This window comes from Peromyscus leucopus, chromosome 1 (genome assembly GCF_004664715.2).
Source record: "Peromyscus leucopus breed LL Stock chromosome 1, UCI_PerLeu_2.1, whole genome shotgun sequence".
NCBI lineage: Eukaryota > Metazoa > Chordata > Mammalia > Rodentia > Cricetidae > Peromyscus > Peromyscus leucopus.
In genome coordinates this window covers 5,375,880-5,401,909 of record NC_051063.1, presented here as the reverse complement: position 1 = coordinate 5,401,909, position 26,030 = coordinate 5,375,880, and the positions used below count along the sequence as shown (strand labels likewise).

The 26,030-nt window shown below is 41.4% G+C and overlaps 1 protein-coding gene across 1 annotated transcript; it reads left to right on the top strand.

Moving 5' to 3' along the window:
• Window positions 1-12,053: 12,053 nt before the first annotated feature.
• Window positions 12,054-25,816, top strand: LOC114703458 (membrane-spanning 4-domains subfamily A member 12). Its single transcript, XM_037202269.1, has 6 exons — window positions 12,054-12,505; window positions 21,334-21,465; window positions 22,170-22,226; window positions 24,617-24,733; window positions 25,436-25,546; window positions 25,724-25,816. Exons 1-6 carry the CDS (start codon window positions 12,233-12,235, stop codon window positions 25,814-25,816), a joined length of 783 nt encoding a protein of 260 aa, XP_037058164.1. The 5' UTR covers window positions 12,054-12,232.
• The last annotated feature ends 214 nt before the right edge of the window (window positions 25,817-26,030 follow it).

Genomic DNA, 26,030 nt, shown 5'->3' with positions numbered 1-26,030 from the left:
TGATGATGGTGATAATAATTTAGAGTCAGATATTCACTTTGATGAAAGAGGCCTTAACAGAAAAAGTCCCTAAGAGGTGACTTGGTTTGACTCTAAATTTCCCACACTTACTTCAATAATATTTCATTCTAAAATAGTCTGCTATCCAACACAATATAGATGCCATCATTCATTGTCCTGGTTAGTTTTTTGTCAATTTGACACAAGCTAGAGTTTTCTGGGAAGAGGAACATCAATTGAAAAAAATTCCTTGATCAGATTTCCTGTAGGCAAATCTGCAGAACATTTTCTTAATTAATGATTAATGTGGGAGGACCTAGAACACAGCGGGTAGTGCCACTCCCAGGCAGGTGGCCCTGGGTTATATAGAAAGCAGACTGAGCATGCCATAGAGAACAAGCTAATAAGCACCACTTTTTCATGGCCTCGGCTTGCTTCAGTTTCTATCTCCAGGTTGCTGCCTTGAGTTCCTGCCCTGACTGCCTTCACAATGAACTATAACCTATAAGATGAAATAAACCCTTCCCTACCCGAGGTGCTTCTGGTCATGGTGTTTAACACAACAATAGGCAACTAACTAGGATATTCCACTAACTTCTATTGCTTTGCTTATTTTGATTTTTTAAAATATAGACTGTACCTACAAAAAGAAACTGTTGTTAGCAATGCAACTCTTATAAAGGAAAACATTTAACTGGGGGCTGGCTTACAGTTTCAGAGGATTAGTCCATTATCATCACAGCAGGGAGCATGGGCACACACACTGCACTGGAGCAGTAGCTGAGAGCTACATCCTGATCACAGGATAGGGGAAGGGGCTGACCTGTCAGAGGCTTTTGAAACCTCAAAGCCTGCCCCCAGTGACACACTTTCTCCAACAAGGACACCCCTCCTAATCCTTTCAAGTAGTGCCACTCCCTGGCGACTAGGCATTCAAATACATGAGCCTATGGGAGCCATTCTTATTCAAAACATCATACTTGGGTCAGCCTCCCTCATTAGGAAGAAAGTTTCTTAAGAACAAAACAATTTATTACTAACTAAACACAGCCTCCTGAGCACCTACTCAGCCAATCATCTTTAAATAACTATATCAGATGCCGTTCTTCAAGAACCCAGGAAAATTACCTCATTACAATTTCTCCTTCAGCAACACTAACTTCCCCACAAGGGAGAGGTATGTGGGTGAACAGATGTGTTAATGAACTTGACTTAATCAATCCACAAGGTAAGCACATATAAAAACACTGTAGTGTACACCATGAGCATGTGCAATTTTTCATTTACCAATTAAAATAATCAATAAATTAATTCAGAGATCAATTCTAAGCACATTGGGTTTTAATTCTCTTGGATCAAGCATTTTGAGAGAAACAGGTATTTCGAAGCATATTTATGTGATCCTCCTATCTGATTCTTCATAAAGCCCTGTGACCTGAAGCAAACAGGCAGGTCTCATTGGTACTCTCCTCGAAGCAGGCTATTCTCCTTACCTCTCTACTGTCCCCCATGACAAGTCTGCCATTCTTCCCCTAGGGTCCCCCACTGGCTTTGTTCCCCACAACCATTTCAACTCAAGCTTTGAAGGTTCTTTTCTCCTATCTCTAAGGCAATAATGGGACATCTTGGTAACCTCTCCTGGCAGCAAGCATACTGAGTAGATTATATACTCACCCCATTTCACCCTCATGACTACCCTTTGATGTTTCTCTATTGCCTGGTGGAGGTTAGCCAGTCTGCCCTGAGCTTCAAGGAAGCAGAAGGGAAACAGGAATCAGAAAGAAAGTGTCTGCATTAGGTTCCATAATGTTCTTTGGGCATAATGTTCATTTCTTTGGGCATTTCCTTGTTCTCTTTCCAAACACTATTTGTAATCCTCCCATGTATGACTTCACATACATAGATCTTCCATTGTTTTTGCTTTTGTTTTGTGGAAATAAATTTAGATTCATATATTGCAGCCTTCAAATAATACAAGAAGTTCCTGAACACCTTTTGCTTCCCTCGGATTCAGGGATGCAGTATTCCTAAGAGCCAAGTTAGAGGTCAGCCTAGTATCCATCAGCAGATAAATGGGTGAGTGAGATAAACCAGATTCAGAAAGATAAATACTGTATTTTTCTCATTTGTAAGCCCTAAATTTTATGTAGATACACAAAATCAGACAGACAGACAGACAGACAGACAGACAAATTCACATGAAGTGGTAGAACAGGAAAGAATTAGGGAGGGAGTAGGGGTCAACATGGTCTAAGTAGGTGATCTGCTTAAAAGGAATTATCTTTATGAAGCCTGGTACTATGTACAATGAACATGCAGAAGTAAATAAATAAATAAATAAAGTCCATCACTCTGTCGTTTTAGTAGCTCTATTGAATAGGTGTGGGGTTTGCCTTGATGGCACTCACAGACTTCTACTCTCCTATGCTTCATCTGTCAGGGATAATCTAGGGATTCTGAAGATGCAAGGTGCTTCAGGATCTCATTTTTATCTACTTAATCTGAACATGTGCATGAAGACTGGTGTTAGAATATCTGCAGTTGAAATACTTAAATATACACAGTGCTAATGTTAATTCCTTTCTAACTAGCTGCCGTTCAACCTGGAATGGAGATGGTTAAACAGACTTCTGCTCATGAAAAACATTCTCCAGAGGCAATTGGTACTGAGCAATATCAGACTCCTTTGTACTTAAAAAAAAAATAAATGCCAGATTGCTGTGGGATGTTTTGTATGTCCTGTGGGAGCCCGTTCTTGGGTTCCTTGTAGCTTTACCCAGCAGGTCCACATAGAGGATGTTTAGGACCACGGGCCTGAGTGCAGGTGTCTGAGATGGTCTGCACTTGGCTGTGCTGGGGGATGGTCTGTATGTCAAGTTGCTCTGATTGGTCAATAAATAAAACCTGATTGGCCGTGGCTAGGCAGGAAGTATAGGGGGGACTAACAGAGAGGAAAAAAGAAAGAACAGGAAGGCAGAAGGAGTCACTGCCAGCCACTGCCAGGATAAGCAGCATGTGAAAATGCCGGTAAGCCACAAGCCACGTGGCAGGGTATAGATTTGTGGAAATGGATTAATTATATATAAGAACAGTTAGCAAGAAGCCTTCCACGGCCATACAGTTTGTAAGCAAAATAAGTCTCTGTGTTTACTTGGTTGGGTCTGAGCAGCTGTGGGACTGGCAGGTGACAAAGATTTGTCCTGACTGTGGGCAAGGCAGGAAAACTCTAGCTACACCAGATTTTTTTTGAAACTCAACCATATGACAAGCAAAATGAAAGGTATTACTCTGTTAGAAATATTTTCCATCCTAACATGAACACAACATACAGAACAGTATCTGTAGCTGTTTCCCTTCCATGCCAGATCCGCTGTTCAGCAGTACTGGGAGGACTGATGATGAAAGCCTAAGTCAGAACATGTAGGTTCTCTGCACAGTTCAACCTTTCAGACAGACAGGGTGGAGAGGAAGACCTAAAGGAAATAGCCTAGGAGTGTGGCAGGCATATCCTCCGGGTTCAGTTACAAAGGTCTGAACTATGACTGCCCCAGAGCTAGGCCTGAATCAAAACTTCTTGAATCCTGTCCAAAATTTGGATGGCTAACTCATTTGATACCATGATAGAGAGAGATATCATGGGGATAGAGAAAAACCTGGTGCTAGGGAAGTTGCCAGGAATCCCCAAGGATGACCCCACTACTAGCAAAAGTGGAGAGGGTTCATGAATGAAACTGGCTTGCCCGAGAGATTAGACTGGTGAATACCCTAATTCTCATCATAAAGCTTTTCTCCAATGACTGATGGAAGCAGATGCAGAGATCTATAGCCAGTCACCAGATAGAGCTCCAGGAGTCCAGTCAAAGAGAGAGAAGAGGCATTCTATGAGCAAGTGCATTAGGACCATGATGGGAAAACATACAGAGATGACCAAACCAAACTAGAGGAAACTCATGAAAGTTGGATCAATGGCTGTGGAGCCTACATGGGACTGGACTAGGCCCTCTGCATGGCGAGACAGTTGTGTAGCTTGATCTGCTTGATCAGGGGGTCCCCTGGCGGTAGGATCAGAATCCATCTCTGGTGCATGAGTGGGCTTTTTGGAGTCCACTACCTATGATGGGACACCTTGTGCAGACTTGAGGCAGGGAGAAGGGCTTGGACTTGCTTCTACTGGATGTGCCTCCCCAGGGGAGGCCTTTCATTCTTGGGAGTGGGAGAGAGGGGTGGGTTGGGAGGGGGAGGCTAGGGGTGGGGGAGGGGAGAGGGGGATCTTTGATTGTGTGTAAAATGAATGAAAAACTTTTCTTAATAAAAAAAAGGGGGGGATAAAAGAAATCTATCTCTGCAGTTGGGCAATTTCTCCTGAATTAAAATTCCTAACAGTGGAGGCAGGGACTGTCTCTGACTCTGTTACTGCTTTTGGGACCCTTTCCTCCTACTGGGTTGCCTCAGCCAGCCTTAGTAGGAGAGGAGGTGCCTAGTCTCACTGCAACTTCATATACCATGGCTGATAATATATATGGGAGGCCTGCCCTTTTCTGAAGAGAAAGAGTAATGGATGGCAAGAGAAGAGGGGAGGTTTGGGGAGACAGATATGGATCTATTTGCCCTCCTATATACAAATGATAAGTGGGCTGAGAAAGAAATCAGGGAAATAACACTCTTTACAATAGCCACAAATAATATAAAATATCTTGGGGTAAGTAAAAGACCTGTATGACAAGAACTTTAAGTCTTTGAAGAAAGAAATTGGAGAAGATATCAGAAAATTGAAAGATCTCCCATGCTCATGGATCAGTAGGATTAACACAGTAAAAATGGCAATCTTATGAAATGCAATCTACAGATTCAATGCAATCCCCATCAAAATCCCAACACAATTCTTCACAGACCTTGAAAGAACAATACTCAACTTCATATGAAAACAAAACAAAAAAAACAAAAACCAGGATAGCTAAAAAAATAATCCTTTATTTTTTTTATTTTTTCAAGAGAATTAAATCGTTTATTGATTTACACATGATAATGGATGATACACAAGCTTCATTCCCATCTGTTATTTTATCTGATACCATTATTCAATTTTGATATTGCATAGGGTGTGCCAACAACCATTTTATTGTAACCAAACTGTGACTTTGCTTGGATGACCCTTTTAATGGTAAAACTCATTAAAGTCACAACAGTAACTGGCAGTTTAACTACACCAAGGTTTTTTGAAGACCATGGCTTCTCCACCCAAGCAATTATAAATAAATTCCAAATAGAACTTGGCACCACCCTGAAGGAATTGTAACTTCACACTGTTGGGGAAGTTTACCAAGATGGCTTCAGAGCAGACTAACTTTACACAGCACATTTAAAAAGAAAAAAAAAAGAAAAAAGAAAAAAAAGACACATTTATTCAGCGTCATGATCAGACTATTACATTTAGCAATCAACAGCATGGGTGAAAAAAGTCTACAGTAAAACCCTTTGTTGGAATGCTTTACACTTTCCACAGAACAGAAACTAAAATAACCTGTTATACAATTAGTCACAAATACAGTCCTGGAGTTTTTTGCCCATACACATGAGTATTGTCTAAAACATGTCTTCTTTGTAGCAGCTAGACCCTGCCACCACTGTGCTTGGCTGAGTTCACAAATCTGTTGTAACCTGTAGCTTCCCTGTCACTTCTCTGGCTCTCCTCTCCTGCTAAGCTTTGTTTCCTGGCTGTAATTAGAACCTCCTGCCACTGCCATAGCTGCTGCTGCTGCTAGAACCACCATAGCCACCTTGGTTTCATGGTTTAGCAAAATACTGGCCACCACCACCATAAGGGCCAAAACTTCTGCCTCCAAAGTTTCCTCCTTTCATTGGTCCAAAATTTGAAGACTGATTGTTATAATTGCCAAAATCATTGTAGCTTCCACCACCTCCAAAATTGCTTCCACTACCACTGCCAAAGCCGCCTCTGCCTCCTCCGTTGTTATAGCTGTCATAGCTGCCACTCCCGCCATAGCCACTGCCCTGGTTTCCATAACCCTGTCCACCACTTCCATAGCCTCTGCTTCCTCCAGAGTAACCAGGGCCACCTCCTCCATAACCACCATCATTACCAAATCCATTATAGCCATCCCCACTGCCACCATATCCACCACCACCACGGCTGCCACCGAAGCCACCACGACCACTGAAATTCCCCCCTCGACCAAAATTGTCATTGCCACCAAAACCGCCTCCACGACCACCACCAAAGTTTCCAGAACCACTTCGACCTCTTTGGCTGGATGAAGCACTAGCAATCTCCTGCTTTGACAGGACTTTTCTGACTTCACAGTTGTGGCCATTCACAGTATGGTATTTCTGAATAACAATCTTGTCCACAGAGTCGTGGTCATCAAAAGTGACAAAAGCAAACCCTCTCTTTAATAATCCTTTATAATAAAGGAACTTCTGGAGGAATCACCATCTCTGACTTCAAGCTAGATTATTAAAAACTGACAGGTGGATCAATGGAATCGAATCAAAGACCCTGACGTAAATCGACACACCATGAACACCTGATTTTTGACAAAGCAGCTGAAATTATACCATGGAAAAAAAGAAAGCATCTTCAACAAATGGTGCTGGCACAACTGGATGTCAACACATAGAAGAATGCAAATATATATCTATTGCCCTGCACAAAACTTAAGTCCAAGTGGATCAAAGACTTCAGCATAAATCCATTTACACTGAACCTGAAAAAAGATAAAATGGGAAGTAGCCTTGAACACATTGGCACAGGAGATCTCTTCCTGAACCAGTAGTAGCACAGAGACTGAGATGGACAATTAATAAATGGGACCTCCTGAAACTGAAAAGTTTCTGTAAGACAAAACGGCAGACCACAGGATGGGAAAAAATCTTCAATAACCTCACATCTGACAAAGGGCTTATCTCCAAAATACATAAAGAACTCAAGAAAATAGACATCAAAATACCAAATTATCCAATTAAAAATTGGGTACAGATCTAAACAGAGAATTCTCAACAGAAGAATCTCAAATGGCTGAAATACACTTAAATAAATGCAAATCAAAACAACTCTGAGATACCATCTTACACCTGTCAGAATGACCAAGATAAAAAAAAAAAATACTGATGATAGCTTATGTTGGAGAGGATGTAGAGTAAGGGGAACACTCCTCTACTGCTGTGGGAGTGCAAGCTTGTAAAGCTACTTTGGAAATTGATATGGCAGTTTCTCAGAAAATTGGGAATCAATTTACCTCAAGACCCAGCTATATTAATGTTAATCATATAACCAAAGGATGCTCAATCATATCACAAGGACACTTGCTCAACTATATTCATAGCAGTATAATAGCCAGAACCTGGAAACAACCTAGATGCCCCACAACCAAAAAAAAAAAAAATGGATAAAGAAAATGTGCCACATTTTCACAATGGAATATTATTCAGCTGTAAAAACAATGGTGTCATGAAATTTGCAGGCAAATGGATGGAACTAAAAAAAAATCATCCTGAGTGAGGTAACCCAGACCCAGAAAGACAAACATGTTATGTAGTCACTCATAAGTGAGTATTAGCTGTAAAGTAAAGTATAACCAGGCTGGCTACAATTCACAGCCCCAGAGAAGCTAAGTAACAAGGAGGGCCTAAATGAATGGATTTCCCTGGGAAAGCTGTTGGAGTCCAGCTCCAACGTGACAAAGGGTTCTTGGGGAGAGAAGAGAGGAATGAGGAAGAATTAAATAGAAATATAGGCAGAGATGACAAGAAAGACAGAGACACATGATAGCTTTGGGAGGGCCCTGGGTCAATACCTTGAGTTTTATTCTAATGAGCTCTTTATACACTACCAAGAGGCAAAAGACCTCTCCCTTTCAAGATCAAAGCACAGCATACAGTCAAGCATAGACCCTTCAAAACACCTGGCAACCACACCCTTGGCCAAACCATCCTATTATGCAGCCCTGCTGGGCAAAGCAAGCTCAGAGTCTCTGACCTTAATTAAGGCCTTACTAGGGAGCCTCTGTTGGTCCCCACAGAAGAGGAAATAGAAGAGATCTCCTGAGTAAACTGAGGAGGGGGATGGGAACATAAGGGATTGGGTTGGGCAGGTTAGGGGCTGAACGGAGGGGAAGAGTAATGAAAGAGTTGTCTTGATGGAGGGGGCATTTTGAGATTAAGGAGAAACCTGGTGCCAGGAAAACACCCAGGAATCCACAAGGATGACCCCAGCTAAGACTTCTAGCAATAGTGGAGAGTCCCAGAACTGGCCATCTCCTGTGATCAGATTGGCGACTCCTCTAACTATCATCAGAGAGCCGTCATTCAGTAACTAATAGAAGCAGATGCAGAGATTCACAGCCAAACCCTAGGAGTCTTGTTGAAGAGAGGGAGAAGGGATTGATTGTACAAGCCAGGGGGGTCAAGGTCCTGAAGAGAAACCTGCAGAGACAGTTAGCCTGAATTCTCATGAAAGCTCAGGGACTTTGGACCGACAGCTAGGGAGCCTGCGTGGGACCAACCCAGGCTCTGTACATGATTGTGACAGTTGTGTAGCTTGGTCTGTTTGTGGGACTCCTAGCAGTGGGATCAGGACCTGTCCCTGGCACTTAAGCTTGCTTTTGGGAACCAATCATCCAGGTTGGATTGCTTCACCCAGCCTTGATGCAGGGGAGGAGCTTGGTGCGCCATGCTTTGTTGATGCCCATGGGAGGCCTGCCCATTTCTGAACGGAGGGGGAGTGGAGGGGGGAGGGGGGAGGGGAATAGAATAGGAGGAGAGTAGGGAGGGGAAACTGCAGCTGGGATGTAAAATAAATGAAAAAATAATTAATAAATAAAAAAGCAATATTAAAAAAAAAACTCAGACATACTTCCCAGCATAAGTGAGAGGAAAGTGCAAACCACAGCGCATTTCCAAATTCACAAATAGAGTGAAAGTGAGCAATAAAAGGACTTTGGAATTATATAAAGATGGGATAGGCTGGTTTGACGCAAGGAAGTAAAGGTACTTATAAACTCCAGATAAATATCTGAGACCAGAACAGATCTTGGAGCTGAGAAAAAGAAAAGTCAGAGGTGCCGGGGAAGCTGCATAAGTCCACTGAGATCACTCTGCCTTTCTTTCTTAGTGGGTATGAAATGGGGCTGGTCTGTTTGGGTGGGTTCGCTGCCGCATTTTATTCTCTGGGTTGTAGAGAGGAAGCAAGTTCTTGAATCTGTATTGAGATAGTTGATAAATGAGGGAAAGAGAAACCCAGAAATGAAGACAATTACTACAGGGCAGGCTAAAGGCACTTCAGGTCTAGCCACATACACTTGCACATATATAAATCTAATGCTAAGAACGTATGAAATTCTGTGAATAGTAACGAACAAACAGGACTCCTTGGTGATGATATGGTGACCACGGTACCACATAGAAAAACAGACACTGAAGCACTTGGTTTCTGAATATGAGTCATTAAAGATGCTTCTTTGGAAAAGAGCAAGGGGGCTCATCCTTCACTGGGTCAGCATTTTTCTATATTTGTTGAAAGATGATGTTTTTAGATGTATAGGCTGCATGATTCTGTGAAAATGCTTATGAGTCGCTCTGGTGTTTCATTATATGCTATAATACATTCTAAATGATAGCATCATCTCCATTCTGTTCAAAGAAAGTTAGAAAGAAATTACAATCGTATTTTTCCCATTTTTATTTGAAATTAGCTTATTGGCTAGTTTTTCTCTTATTGTTGTGGTCCCTGTGCTTTAAATTTCATCAAAACTTGGGTGTTTTTATGTATTCATGTGCTTAAAAAATAGTTGTGCTAGTTCTCATTTTTTTTAGAAAAAAAAAAGACAACTGATGATAAATAGCTTATCAATTGCTAAGTGAAAAAAAATGAAATAACTCTGAAAAAAAAAAAAAAACCTGACTCATGACCAAACTCACTGGCTTCGCTTTATATGGATCCTCATTTTGATTGGATAATCAGTTAATCTGTCATCCAGTGTTGGAGCCTAATAAGTTTCCTAGTGGCTGTACCCAGCAGGACTTCATGGGAGGTTGATTGGACCATGGACCTGTGTACCTGGTGTTTGTAAGGGTCTAACTAGCAAGGGGGAGGTCTTTTGCTCCACCTCTTGGCATTGTTATAAATAGACCTTTGGAATAAAGTTCTGGGCCGGTGGATAAGGATCCAGGCCCACCTGAGTCTATCTTGTGTTTTCTCTCTGTTTCTTTACTCTCTATTTCTAACTAAGTCTCTTATCCCTCAATTCTCAAGAGTTCCTAGGGTAAATAAGTGTGGGGGCTGGTCCCCTACAATCCAGGCATCACTTTCATATATACATACTAAGTCATTTGGTATGAATCAAAAAATACAGAACTGGATTATTTCCTAATCATTTTCTAAAACTACAGCCTGATCTGGCACAAATACATTCTGAGGCTAGTGTGAGTTTTATAGAGTCAGATATTAGTAGTTTGTGTTCTGTGTGAAACTTCCATATGGAGCAACTAGGTAACATATTGAAATCAGAAACTGATAGTAAATAAAAATCTTGAAATTTTCCTAACAAATTTATCAGAGGTAAAAATTTGCAATGATCTGCAGCAAAGACAATAATATTCTCTGTGTGTGTGTTTGTCTCTGTCTCTCTCTCTATCTCTATCTCTATCTCTCATAGGACAATTATTTCACTGTATGTACTTTTTTTAAGCCCAAGAAAAATCTTGTCCTGACTCATTACTGTACCTCCATCTCCTGTCTCCTTGCTCTTGGAATTGACTCTTTGAAGTTCAACTCTTTTTACCAAATGGACTCACATCCTCTACTTGAAATAGACTTTGGGTTCTAATAACACAATAGTTACTGATGTTCATCAAACTCTTGTACTATGCTGGGAACTCTTACAACAGCTTTATAAAAATTGTCATCATTCAAACTTTGTACCAACCATTTAAATGCCAACATCTTTTTTTTTTTTTTACAACTTAGATGCAGGAACTAACAGTGAATTAATTGAGAAAGCTGCTCAAGGCACCATAGTTAGTGAAGTATCAGGTTGGAGGCTAAAAAGATCTGGAATACTATTTAGTCTCAGAAAATGGATCAACAAAATGCATGGTTCCTATTTCAGCAGTTATTTGCATGTCATGAGGAATCACTCCTTGTAGCCCTAGAAGGAAGGTATTCTTTTATTGTTTTAGTACTGTATTGCAGAGAAATAAGAGCAAAGAAAGTTCAACAAACTTTCTAAACACATATCTGGTGTCAGAGCCAGAATTCTAAACCCAGATTGATGTTTATAACTGAACACTACACACACACCCTGTGGTATTTAATGAATGTTACCCTTAGCTCATTTGAAGCCTGCTTAGGAGAGACCTCACTATCTTACTGCTAATCTCTTACAGCAACAGATAGAAAACTATATTGATGTTAATAATGCAACTTGATGGCAAGGAAAGTGGTCCAAGATTAAAATCATTTGTTAGGGAAAGTCACTAGCTCACATATGGCCATTGATGTTAGTCTCCCTAATGTTATTTAGATAAACTACTCTTGAGGATTCTTATTCATTCAATATCTCATACCCAATGTGAACAAGGGGATTTTATTGGAAGTAGCTCTCCATGATTAAATGTGGACAAAAATCACTAGTAATCCTTAAAGAAGGAAAGACTACACACCAAAAACATTGTGTTCAGTATTCTTAGATTCGTTTCTGAGATCTTCTCTGTGAGCCATTTTCTTGTATTCACAGATGTCAAAGAGCCCTGGAGAAGGGATGCCTTCACCCTTTGTCTAAAGTACAAATTATATAAACAACCTACTGGTACATCAAATCACTGGCGTTTTTATAGGAGCACTTTTTCAGACCATGTGTTCAGAGTCCTGACATTTCAGTCCCCCTGCCTTTCTGTTACCCTTCAGAAGCAATGAACTCAGGAAAACACACACACACACACACACACACACACACACACACACACACACACGCATGAAGATACTACAAAACTAAATATGAAGAACTGAAAACTAACTAATTTCCATCATCCCCTCTTTTACTTCTTTTGAGCCCCAGGATATATGGCATTCCAAGATCAAATAAAAATCATATTTTTATTGCTTATCACTAGCTCTCTCCATTTGCATAGAAAATTGATGCTTGACAAGATATCCTTTAATTTCTTATCTTGGTAAATGTGTTACTTTTGTATGTTTTGTACTGCTTAGGACATAATGACGTCTTCCCAGACAACTACCTACCCTGGAATGCATGTCACCATTCCCAATCCTTACCCACCAACAAGTTCCATGGCTCTTCATCCTCAACAACCTCTGGGGTTTTTAAATATAGGAAACCAAGTACAGACTGGGCAACTTTCCTTCATTACATCTCCAGGAATCTTCACTACCAGTCAGCTGGGTCTAGAAAATGTGCCAACGGTACATCCAGCTCCAGGAATAACGACAACTAACACCAACTTTAAAGATGCAGCAATAGCTCTTGGGGTGAGTATATTTGCCACTAGAATTTTAATGTTGCATTTGCAAGGTTTCCATGCATCTGTCAGTTATAATAGTATATTGTCCAATGAGCAAAAACATTTGAGAATTATTCTGATAATTGTCTTTCCCAGAAAAAAATGATCAGTCTGTGTATGAGTCACCCTGGGTTAATTTATTTTAGATTCAGTCATGAGTCTAACAGTTGACAGAAGGCTCTCCCTAGCAGGAAGATCCAGTAATGGTGACATGACAGGAGCCCAGCTATTTCTCACTTGATCTCACTGTTGTGAAAGTCTTTTTAGACAACCTCACTTCTGTCTTTGGACTGGTTATAAATGCATATCCTATAAAGATGAATTAACTTTAAAGAGATCATTGATAATTGTTTTAAAGGGAATGGAGCTGCTATCAGTCTGGGGGAAACAGAATGTGAAAAAAAACCTTGGAAATGTTACGTCTTCGTTGCTTTACTTCACAAAAGTTGATTTGAACTGGATACCCACAATCTTGTTCCTATACACATTGTAAAGCCAGCCTGACTTGTCATAAAGACTCCACATGCTTAGACAGAAGTGACCATCATTTGCTAATCTTTTCCCATACCTCTTCACACACTCCTACCAATGTGTCACATCTCTTCCTGTATACAGCTCCAAAATCTTGGCTACAGGAGTTGGTAGACAATAGGTGCCCACTATGTATTGGAATTCTTCTAGCCATTCACTAGCTAGTGGTTTTGGTAGTCTAGTCAAGTCACAGTGTTTCAGGCAAGTAAAAATGAACAGTACCCCACCCTCCACTCCAGCAGCCAGTCTACACTGGGAAGGATATTCGCCTGCCAAGTGGAGTATGTTACCTGCAAACTCATAGTTCACAAAGCCAATCCACACAGTTGTTGAAAATATCTGGGAGTACAAGGCAGGCACAGTCTCTGCCATCAGGGGACTTAGGGCCTAGCTGGGGAAATAGAGCTGTACATATAACAAGGATACAATCTAGAGAGTGTGTTGGGAGGTAAAAAAAAAAATAATAATACATAGGTACTGAATGAGGTAACACAGACTAAGAAAGACAAAAATCTTGTGTTCTCTCTCATATGCACATCCTCTTTTACTGTTGGGGGGGGGTCATGAGGGCATGAGTATGAATGTGAGTATGGGCTATGAAACTAGAAAGGAGATCCCAAGAAGAGAAAAAGAGGTGTTGAGGAAAGGGGATGAGCAATAAGACACATGTAACATGTAACCAGAAGGGAGGCTTCTGGGAGTGGAAGGGTATAAGGAGGATACAGAGAAATAGATGAGATGAGAGGAGAAAGAAAATATCAATAATTTCAACAATTTCAACAATTGAAAATGCCATAATGAATCCTAGTACTTTATATGCTAACTTAAAAATTTAGTAAGTAATATACAGAGCATAAGAGGGAGAAGAAAAAGCAGGCAGTGAATGGGTAGAAAGTTGAAGTTCATCAAGATGGGCATTCCAAACACATGAAGTTCAGAGTGAGCCACACATATCAGGACAAGAAAAAATGACCAGTGTAAAGTTTTCAGAAGAAAAATGTGTGTGATGTAATTGATGAACAAGAGGAGGCCAATAAAGAGAGCAGAATGCACAAAGGAAGGAGCAGCTAGAAGGAGGCCAGAGGGGACATGGGGGCATACCTGGTGGAACATCTGGAGCAGACAGCTTTGGCTTTTCCTGTGTGGAACAAGGATTCATTTGGAGCATTCTTTCTGGTAGAAAAAAAATATATGCAATCTAAATATATTTAAAGAAAAGGTGAAGTTCTGCTTTAAAAAAAACAAAAACACACAGTTGGCAGAAGCGGGATCCTCTCCATGAGGACTATGAAGCTACACCCCAAGTTATACTTCAGGGACCACAAATGGTGGGATATCTGTCCCCCTCCATTCAAAACCATTGTGATGGTTAGCTTTAATTGTCCACTTGGCACAACCTAGAATCACCTGAGAAGAGAGACTCAATGAAGGATTGTCTGCATTGTGTTGCCCTGTGGGTATGTCTTTGAGGGTTTGTCTTAATTAAGTTAATTGATATGGGGGAACCCAGCCCACCATGGGTGACACTATTCCCTAGGAAGGGAGTCCTAGGCGATATAAGAGTGGAGAAATCAATCTGAGCATAAGCAAGCAAGCAGGTGTGCATGCATTTCTATCTCATGTGATATGATTAGCTCTTTGAAGTCTCTGCCTTGATTTCTGTACAGTGATAGACTATAACCTGGGATTATGGGTTGAAAATAAATTCTTTACCCTAAGTTACTTTGTGTCTATGATATTTTTCACAGCAACACAAAGGAAAATTGGGAAGAAATCAGCATAGAACAAGTTGAATGTCAAAATGGGTAAGGCTATGGGCAATTTTAATCAATGAAGTGTAAACCCAAGGCTATATAGGTAGAAAAGAGGGGCCAATAGGGATTAAAGCTGTAACGGCCCCTCATCAAGATGACAGTAAGGATGGGAAATTTGTACTCAGATTGTGCTCTTGGAGAACAACTTGTGGAGACAAATCTGAAGTCATACACAGGAGTTTCCAGTCTCAGATGTAGCATTGGCTAAAACAAGACCATTAGCTCTCAGAAGCTGTATCTAAAGGATGATGTACATATGTGGATGTGCAAGAGTATTTGCTCAGAGGGAAGGTTCATGGCTTTCACAAGTTTCAGTGCATTTCAACAATATATTACTATTTTAGCACATTTATGAAATTGTTATTTTTCTTTTAATTCAATTTAATTATATTCAGTACCTATTCATTGAGGAAATAAATAAACACAGAGGTTTCTGTGGCAATAGTCTTCCTGGATAGATAAGATACAAACTTGAGAAGACATAGACTATAGGTATGTTATTGAGCTTTGGACCAAAATAGCAAATGTTGCTTCTCAGAAATCTGTGGCTGGAAGTTTTTCTCACCTGGGCCCACAGCCGCTCAGACCCAAATAAACACACAGATGCTTATATTAATTAAAATTGTTTGGCCTAATGGCTCGGGCTTCTTTTTAGCTAAATCTTACACTTAAATGATTCTTATTTATGTTTAGCCACATGGCTTGGTACCTTTTCCCAGTTCTGCCTTCACATCTTTCTTCTCATTGCAGCAGCTGGAAGCATCTCCTGAGTCAGCCTTCCACTTCCCAGAATTCTCCTCTCTCTTTGTCTCGACTATACTTCCTGCCTGGCTACTGGCCAATCAGCATTTTATTTATACAGAGTGATATCCACCTTCAACTACAGAAATCCGCGCTTACTCTACAAAGAAAGTGGTGATAAGAGTTACAAAGAAATAAAATATTTATCCCGTATCATTGGTAAAATACCTCTTATTTGGTATGATAACAGTTGCATACGAGCATTTCAAAAACAAACAAGGACTAGAAAGATGGTGCCAGGGTTAAGAGCACTGGCTACTCTTGCAGAGGACCTCAGTTCCACTCCTAGCACCCACTTGTTGGCTCATAGCTGTTTGTAGCTCTAGTTCCAAGGGATCTGACCACCCTCTTCAGGCATCCTTGAGCACCACCAGGCACACAGGTGATGCACAGACATGCATACAAGCAAAACATCCATACACAGAAAATAAAATAATAATAATTTTTAAATTAAAAAATATGAAAGAATATAAAAGCAAATAATACCACATGCTTTATTTCTTAAAATGCAAGAGGAATTTATGAAGAAAAAAGTCTATTTGACTAGTATAATAACCAAGACAACTCAGAATGGGTGGAACCAAGCTGAGCCTGAAAGGACAGATGGCAAATGAGTTCTGGAGTCAGTCCACTACCCTGCATTCTGGGCATCTGCCCCTTCATAACTATGTACCCTTGGGCACTTGATTTCTTATGGCTTTGTGTTGCCACCTAGTGGTTAGTAGAGTGACATGCAAGATGTTTAGAGCATTGTCAGGCATATGATTAATACTCTAGGTGACTTCATCTTCATTGACTCCTTTTCTCATGACTAGCACTGCCTGGGCAGGGAGCTGTGCTACTTCTGCAAGACAGTTGCTGTCACCCCAGCACAGCATTCTTTGCAAACTCACAGGGGACACTAAGAGATGCTTAAGTAATCACAATTTCTAAAGGCTTCTCTGTAGACCATTCATAAATCAAACAAGGCCTCTTTTAAAATGTTTATAATGTGTGTGTGTGTGTGTGTGTGAGAGAGAGAGAGAGAGAGAGAGAGAGAGAGAGAGAGAGAGAGAAGAGAGAGAGAGAGAGTTTTCACACACGCAAGCACAAACATGGAGGTCAGAGGCCAATTTGCAAGACTCAGTTCCTACCATATGGGGTCTAGGTATCACACTCTGTTCACCAAACTAGACAAGAAATGTCCTTACCCACTGAGTCATCTCACTGACACCTCAAACAAGGGCTTTTATTAATTACAGTTTACAGTTACAGACCAATTACAGTTTCCCCTCCCTCCTCTCCTCCCAGTCCCTCTCCTCAACCTTCACCCCCATTCATTCCTCCTCTTTTCTCTTCAGAAAAGGGCAGGCCTCCCATGTGTATTAGCCAGTCATGGTATATCAAATTGCAGTAAGATTAGGCACCTCCTTTCCTACTAAGACTGGAAAAGGCAACCCAGTAGGAGGAAAGGTCCCAAAAGTGGGTAACAGAGCCAGAGACAGCCCCTGCTCTCACTGTTAAGAGTCCCACAAGAGGACCAAGCTATACAACTATAACATTATATGCAGAGGGCCTCGGTCATTCCCATGCAAGCTCTCTTGCTAGCAGTCTGTCTCTGTAATCCCCTATGAGCCCAGGTTGGTTGATTCTGTGGTTTTCTTGTCTTGGCACCTCTATCTCTCACAGTACTTCCTCCCCCTCTTCTATGTGATTCCCTGAGGTCTGCTTAATGTTTGTCTGTGGGTTTCTGCATATGTTTGCATCAGTTGCTTGGTGAAGCTTCTCTGAAGACAATTGGGCTAGGCAACAATCTATAAGTATAGCAAAATATCATTAGGAATCATTTCATTGACTATTTTTTTGACCAGGCATGTTTGGTTCTATCCTGGGTCTCTGGGCTGTCCAGACTCTGGGTCCTAACCCTCCAGGCGGTGTCAGTGGTAGGCTCCCTCTCATGGTATGGGTCTTAAGCTAGATCAGTCATTGGTTGGCCATTCCCATAATTTCTATACCACTTTTACCCCCAGATTATCTTGTAAGCAGGGCAAATTGTAAGTCAACGGTTAAATGGGTCAGTTTGGATCCCAATCCCTCCACTGGAAGTCTTGCCTCGTTGTGGGAGATGGCCATTCAGGCTCTGTATCCCCCATTGCTAGGAGTCTTAGCTAGGGTCACCCTCATACATTCCTGGGAGTTTCCATAGAACCATGTTTCTAGCTCATCCTAGAGAGGCCCCTGGTTCCAGTTGTCTTTCCCAGTACTCTCTCCCTCTATCCTCTCCCCACCTGATACCTCCTGTTCCCATATCTACCCTTCCCCATTCAGACACACACACACACACACACACACACACACACACACACACACACACACACACACACACACACACACACACACACACACACACACACATCCACCTGTGATGTATATTCTATTCCACCTTCATAGTGAGATTCATGTGTCCTCTCTTGATCCCTCCTTATTACTTAGCTTCTTTTGGTCTATGGATTGTAACATGGTTAACCTTTACAGCTAATATCATGCTATAAGTGAGTGCATGCCATTTTTATCTTTCTTGGTCTGGGTTACCTCACTCAGCATAATCTTTTGTGGAGACCCACAAAGGTTTCCTAGTGAGAGCTGAGCTTGCTTGTAGTTGGAAGTTTTCCTGTGTCGTGCCCAGCCCTGCAGCTGCTCAGACCCAAATAAATACACAAAGGCTTATATTATTTTTAAACTATGGCTAGGGAAGGCTTCTTGCTAGCTATTTCTTATATCTTAAATTAACCCATTTCCATAAATCAATAACTTACCATGTGGCTTGTGGCTTACCAGTACTTTACATCTCGTTTCTTCTGGCGGCAACTAGCAGTGTCTGCCTTGCCTCTCCTTTCTCTTCCTGTCTTTCTGTTTGATTTCCCACCTGCCTCTAAGCTGCCTTGCCATAGACCAAATGGCCTTATCTATCAACCAATCAGAGCAACACATATTCACAACATACAGAAAGACATCCCACAGCACTTGCTTTACCCAGCAGAGCTGCATTAGAGGATTGCTTGACCATGTGCATGGTTTCTAAGTGACTGGAAAGGTCTACACTTGGCTGAGCTAGGGGGAGGTCTTTTGCTCCACCCCTTGGCATTCTTATAAATAGCCCTTTAGAAGAGATAGGAGGGGCTAGTGGATAAGGATCCAGGCCCTCCTGAGGCTATCCTGTGTTTCTATCTGTTTCTCTCCCCTCTATCCTTCTTTTATCCCTCACTCCTCCAGAGTACCCTGGAGTAAATGTGGGAGCCAGTATCCCAGCCAGGCTCCTACAATCTTTTCTATTTCTATCCATTTATCAGCAAATTTCACGATGCCATTGTTTTAACAGCTGAGTAATACTCCATTGTTTAATGAACCACATTTTCTTTATCTTCTCTTTGGTTGATGGACATCTAGGTTATTTCCAGTTTCTGGCTATTACAAATAAAGCTGCTATGAACAAAGTTGAGCAGGTATCCTTGTGGTATGGTACAGCATCCTTTAGTATATGCCCAGGAGTAGTATAACTGGGTCTTGAGGTTGGTCAATTCTCAGTTTTTTGAGAAACCACTATATTGATTTCCAAAGTGGCTGTTCAAGTTCGCACTCCCACCAGCAATTGAAGAGTGCTCCTCTCATTCCACATCCTTGCTAGCATGGGCTGTCACTTGTGTTTTTTTATCTTAGCCATTCTGACAAGTGTAAGATAGAATCGCAGAGTCATTTTGATTTGCATTTCCTTGATGGCTAAGATGTCAAACAACTCTTTTACCTGAGGCCCCCCCTCCCTAGTTGTTTCAGTATACATCAAAGTATTCACTGTTTGGGTGAATTCTCAAGCATCCTGGAAAGACAGACAGTAAATAAACAGGAGTAACTGCAGTCATAAAGCCTCACAGGCTAGAAATAAAGAAGTCATTTTTAGATGCTGTAGCTAGAGTTTTCCTGCCTTGCCCACAGTCAGGACAAATCTTTGTCACCCGCCAGTCCCATAGCCACTCAGACCCAACCAAGTAAACACAGAGACTTATATTGCTTACAAACTGTATGGCCATGGCAGGCTTCTTGCTAACTGTTCTTATAGCTTAAATTAATCCATTTCCATAAATCTATACCTTGCCACGTGGCTGGTGGCTTACCGGTGTCTTCACATGCTGCTGGTCATGGCAGCAGCTGGCAATGTCTCTCTGCCTCAGCCTTCCGCTTCCCAGAATTCTCCTCTCTCCTTGTCCCACCTACTTCCTGCCTGGCCACTGGCCAATCAGTGTATTATTTATTGACCAATCAGAACAATTTGACATACAGACCATTCCACAGCACTTCCCCTTTTCTTTTTTTTAAAAGGAAGGTTTTAACTTTTACACATCTCCAAAGCCAGCTTGGTATATTTGGGAATTTGGGCGTAGCTTCTCTTACTACTTCCTGCTGGAGGGGGCGCTGTATCTATGGGGACACAAAGAAAATTTTAGGATCATGGAATAGTCCATGAGGCTGTATCATCTGAGCCAGTTGCCTTGAAACGATTCTGGATGTTGGATCACCTGGGCCATGGTGTCATCGAAGACCTTTCAGGGGGTCTTGGCTGGTGAAACCTGATGTATCTTAATCTGGAACAAATCCATAGCCTCTGGCTTTCTGTGGAAACAAAAGCAGAGCCTCCTTTCCAAAGCAACATATCCTTACATCCAAATTTTGAAGTTAAGGTACCTTTAAAATACACATTTTGGCATAACTCAACAGCTTTTGCAATCAAATGTTTCTCTTCAGTTACGAGTATCAAAGAGAACATAATCCAGATTCTCTGTGTGGTATCCATCTTTATGTGGCTTATGTTTTATATTACCTTGAGCCTATTGCTTTAAACTGCAGCCTTCTAAGCCTGAAACGGCGCTGTGGCTGCTGGCTCCTCCCACTTCAGCTTCCCAACATGGCGGTGGTACGTTTTCCGCCAGCTCTGGGAGCCATTGTGGGTCTGTGCTTTTATCCAAGCAGCGTGTAGCCCAGAAACCTGTTTTTGTTTTGTACTAGTAAAGGCTAACTCCACCACGCAGCTTAATGTGCCACTTGCAGAGGCCTCATTCCTGCATCTGCAACCGAGCTCGCATCAAACCCCCATGCTCCCACTGCGATTTGAGAGAGACAATTAGGAAGCTGTTTTTAGCTCCATTTTAGAATCTTTTCTCAGGTTTTAGGTAGAAACTTTTGCCAACACGTTGGGCACCATTTGTAGCCAGAGTTTTCCTGCCTTGCCCACAGTCAGGACAAATCTTTGTCACCCGCCAGTCCCATAGCCACTCAGACCCAACCAAGTAAACACAGAGACTTATATTGCTTACAAACTGTATGGCCATGGCAGGCTTCTTGCTAACTGTTCTTATAGCTTAAATTAATCCATTTCCATAAATCTATACCTTGCCACGTGGCTGGTGGCTTACCGGCATCTTCACATGCTTCTGGTCATGGTGGCAGCTGGCAATGTCTCTCTGCCTCAGCCTTCTGCTTCCCAGAATTCTCCTCTCTCCTTGTCCCACCTACTTCCTGCCTGGCCACTGGCCAATCAGTGTATTATTTATTGACCAATCAGAACAATTTGACATACAGACCATCCCACAGCAAGATGCCTCTTTGTTTTCCTTTTCAGGCAGTCCATATCGTAATTGGATTGATGCACATTGGCTTTGGAGCTATTCTTGGGTTGATGAGCACCTATGTGTCTTGGACATTTTCCTCTACTGCTTTTGTTGGTGGATATCCATTCTGGGGTGGAGTCTCTGTGAGTAGATTCCTAGGACACCTCTTCCTGTACAATATGGGTATCTCCAGCCTGTTTACAGCTCAATTCTTGATGAATGACATGTCTGAGGGCTAGAGGGCTTTGAGAAATAATCTCTCTGGTTGAGAGAAGAAAGGAGGGCCTGTCACCCCCACTTTAGATTGGCAGCTTAAACTCATTCCAAATGCATGTGCAGATCAAGAACCAATGTTTTGGATGGAGAGTCATGAAAGGGGATGATCTGAAACATGACAAAAATAGGCCATTGACAAGATGAGGTTGAGGACAAGATGAGGCTGAGGACAAGATGAGGCTGAGGACAAGATGAGGCTGAGGACAAGATGAGGCTGAGGACAAGATGAGGCTGAGGACAAGATGAGCCTGAGGACAAGATGAGGCTGAGGACAAGATGAGGATGAGGACAAGATGAGGATGAGGACAAGATGAGGCTGAGGATAAGATGAGGTTAAGTAGGAGGCACAATCATCCAAACAAACTCAGAGTCATCTGTAACAGGTGTTCTTTACATGCAAAAAAAAATGAGGGTGGGGAATCAGAGATGTATCCCCCAAGAGTTAGTCTTAAAAAACTGAGCTGTAGGTAAGTAAAACCAAACATACATAGCTAGAGCAACATCTTGTATAAGGAGACAGTCCCAGGCACAGCAGAGAACCTACCATTCATGAATTTGTCTGTTTCTATAGTTCATTGTGTCTGGCTCACTCTCCATATCAGCATTCAAGAAATTCTCTCCCTGTCTGGTAAGTTAAAAAAAATTATTTCTACTTTAAATTCCTTTAAAGACTGGTTTGATTTACTAGCAAGGAAAACTTGAGATAATAGATTCAAAGAGTGCAGACGGAAGCTCTCTCAAAATATCTGCCAGTTGCTGGGTAATGACTGTGCTGGTGCAGGGGAGGGAAGCAGTTTGCCACTGAGAAAGGCAGAGCACCACATCCAGGCTCTTGGAATCACAAGAGTGGGAATTAGTATAGATAAGTATTGTTTAAGCTTTAACCCGATGGCTCCCAGGTTCTGTTGGTTCACACAGCATTCAGGTAAAACCAAGGAGGAATCGAGAAGCCAAAACCCATCTATGTGCCACTTCAATAACAAATTCTGGGGTGTTCACTGCCTTTTCTCGGCTCTATCTTGTATCTTCACTTTTCACTCATGTGTAATTCCTATTCTTATTCAGGTTGTCTCTGTTGTCAGTTCTTTAAGCTGCATCTTTAAAAGCATCTAGTTCAGAGGACAAGAACAGCACATGGAAATGTCCACAGAGATGGGGGTTTAACGTTCCAAGCCACAGCATGCCCCTTGTCCAATTTCCTGGCTTAATGGCAAACCAGGAAAAAAGGCATTTTCCCCTAAACCTAGAGAAGAAGTCGTTTCAAGACTGTGTGAAGCTATGCACGAGAACAAAAAAAGGGGGAAATGGGAACATGGAATCATGTTGTCTATGCGCTCCAGATAAAATAATGGATCAAGCTAAAGTTAGAATCAGCATAGCTCTGATTAGTTGCATCTACTATAATCAAAAACAAAAAAAATAAAATTAAAAAATAAAAATAAAAAACCAGAGCATCCTCTTCTGTATAGGTCCTGCCTGCCAGAGTCTGTGTAGAAAGAGACTGTCTTTTGGAGTGGTACAACTAGATAGGAATGTATAAAGTCAGATACTAGGACCATCTCATGTGTGATGGCTGTAAGTGTTAAAAGTGATATCATTTTAAATATAAAACAAAATACCTATCAGAAAATAACGCCCATTAGTTTGTTCTTGTAGCTGGAGAGATGGCCCAGCAGTTAAGATTACTGACTTGACACTCCTCTAGAGGATCTGAGTTTCATTCCCAGTATTCACCCAGTGACTTTATGATCTCTGTAACTCCAGGTCCAAGGGATCTGATGGTCTCTCCTGGCCTCCTTGGGCACTGCATGCTCATGGTATATAGATATACATGCAGGCAAAACACCTACAAATTTTAAAAAAATTAAATAAATCTCAAAAAACAACAATCTTAGGTTTTTTCTTTTATTGTTTTTACAAAGTATAATTGTATTGTATTGTATTGTATTGTATTGTATTGTATTGTATTGTATTGTATTGTATTGTATTGTATTGTATTGTATTTTGAGACAGGGTTTTCTCTTTGTAACAACCCTAGCTGTCCTGGAACTCACTCTGTAAACCAGGCTGGCCTTGAACTCACAGTGATGCCCTGCCTCTGCCTCCAAGTGCTGGGACTAAAGGTGTGCACTCCCTCTCTCAGCTGTTTTTTAATTTTTACTTTAAATTATTTCACACAATGTATTTAATATATCCTCTTCCCTCCCCCAGCTCCTCCCAGATCTTCCTGACCTCCCTACTCACCCAACTTCATGTTCTTTCTCTTTCACAAAAAAATGAAAGAAAGGAAGGAAATAAGGAGGGAGGGAAGAAGGAAGGAAAAAGAAAGAAGGAAGAAGAGAGAAAAGGGGGAGGGAGGGGCTGAGGGAGAGAGGGAGGGAGGGAAGGAAGGAGGGAGGGATGGAGAGAGGGAGGGATGGAGAGAGGGAGGGATGGAGAGAGGGAGGGAGGGATGGACAGAGGAAGGGAGGGAGGAAAGAAGGAAAAAAAGAAAAAAATAGCAAACTCTTCCCCGTAGACCCCTGACCCCTGAGAGGAGGGGTTTGATGAAGGCATCTCATGTAGGCTTGAGTGCTCCAAAGTCTCTCACTCTCTGCACATTGTCCATTTGTGGGTCTCACAAGGCAGAGCTGTTATTGTGAACAAAGCTCATATGTAAATGTAGTAAATGAACTTCTGATTCAAATTATATTTATATGATTTATTATATTTCTATTATTTCCAATATTTACAGCTTTTTAGAGAAGACTGACATTTAGGATACAGAGCAATTTTCACAACTACTCAGAAGGACAGAAGAAAGGCATTCTATCAACTTCAAATATTGCTTCATGCTAGTGACATAGCTCAGTGGTAGAGCACTTGCCTAGGATGCATCAGCCCTTGAGTTCAATCCTCATTATGATCAAAACTAAAATAAGATGTCAAAGATTAAGAACCATTAACTTGAACAAACTCCCACTCTCTTTAAATTCATTTGTCTTCTTCATGATGTACTGTTCTTATTGCCTCCAACAGGTGAAAAGCACCCTGGTAATGAACATCATTAGCGCTATCTGTGCCTTTGTTGGAGTGGTTCTGTTCCTGTGGGATCTGAACATCAATGGCTACAATAATCAAAACTATGTGATGGTGGTGAGTACCCTGACATGGACCATATGACTGCTCTCTCCTCACTGCCAGAGTATATCTATTGCTGTCTCCTATTTATTATACAGCAGCTCCATTGAGAAAAGTCTCTCTATTTCTAACCCTACTCTTAGGAATGTGATTGCTAAAAAACAAAGTGAGAAAATTACATTTGTAGATAGATGAAGTCAGAGAGATCACCCTGTTGCCATCGCAGAAACAATGGATAGAGCTTGGCAGCTCCAAAATATACTCAGAATTTCTTTTTCAGCACTTTAAAATTCTGCATAAATAAGATATCAAAGTTTTGAGTGCTTTTTTAGAATGAAAACAGAGATGACGATTGTCTGCTCATGTGCAATCAAGTCCCTCTGATTATTTCTTTAGTGTCATCAAATGCTTATTTTGGAAAAATAAAAATTAATTTTGATTTTTCTTTAAAATACCAGAAGAATTTTCCTTTCAGCAAGTAGACTATTTAGGAATATTAGAAAATAAGTGCGTGTGTGTGTGTGTGTGTGTGTGTGTGTGTGTGTGTGTGTATGGTTTTTTTCTTTGCAACAGTCTCCTTGCTGTTATGAAAAAAAATTCCACTCACAGAGTAAGTTGAACATGAGTGAGATAGCACTTTTGATGAGTCGGGACATTTCTGAAATCTACCTGAGACCCTCACATTCAGCCTCACATTCTATGTATTCCTGATTTCAGCTTTCTGGGAAAGGAATTACAGGTGTGCTGGCAATGTTTTCCTTTTTGGAGTTCAGCATAGCAAGTGTCATGGCCTACTTTGCTAACCAAGCCATGCTCCATGGCAACAGGGTAAGTTGAGTCTCTTCTTTATAAAAATAACCTGAACACACATTGCAGAAACGCAGGCTCACATGGCTGCCAAACTCCACTGTGGGCTGACTACAGAGCTCTCTGTACTCCACTCTGCTGGGACAGAGGAGAATGAATGGACTGTTAACAACACTGCTTGTTTTTTATCCTTTCTAGTCTGTCCTGGCTATTCCAACTGTGTGTGCGGCCAACCCCTTGATGCAAGAGTCTTTCCCAGATCCTCCAAGCTATGACAGCATATGCTCCTAGACAATAACAGGCATAAAGAATCACTGGTACAGTTTGATATAGTAAAACTTCTCTGGAAAAAAATTCTTATGAAGCTGGTTTTTGCTGCCCACGGTGCCTACAAATCTATTTAGTGCCTGTATTTGGAATTTGTTCCTAGGCTAACAGTCACTGGGTCTTCAATCAGGGCCTCTTTCTGCTTGCTGTTACTGCAGCTGTCAAGGGGGAAGGACAA

Excerpts from the sequence above, each read along its gene's own strand:
- LOC114703458 (XM_037202269.1), top strand. The coding sequence starts at position 12,233 with ATGACGTCTTCCCAGACAACTACCTACCCTGGAATGCATGTCACCATT. Across the intron at positions 12,506-21,333 it reads ATGCAGCAATAGCTCTTGGG|GCAGTCCATATCGTAATTGG; the intron begins GTGAGTATATTT and ends TTTCCTTTTCAG. Across the intron at positions 24,734-25,435 it reads ATCAAAACTATGTGATGGTG|CTTTCTGGGAAAGGAATTAC; the intron begins GTGAGTACCCTG and ends TCCTGATTTCAG.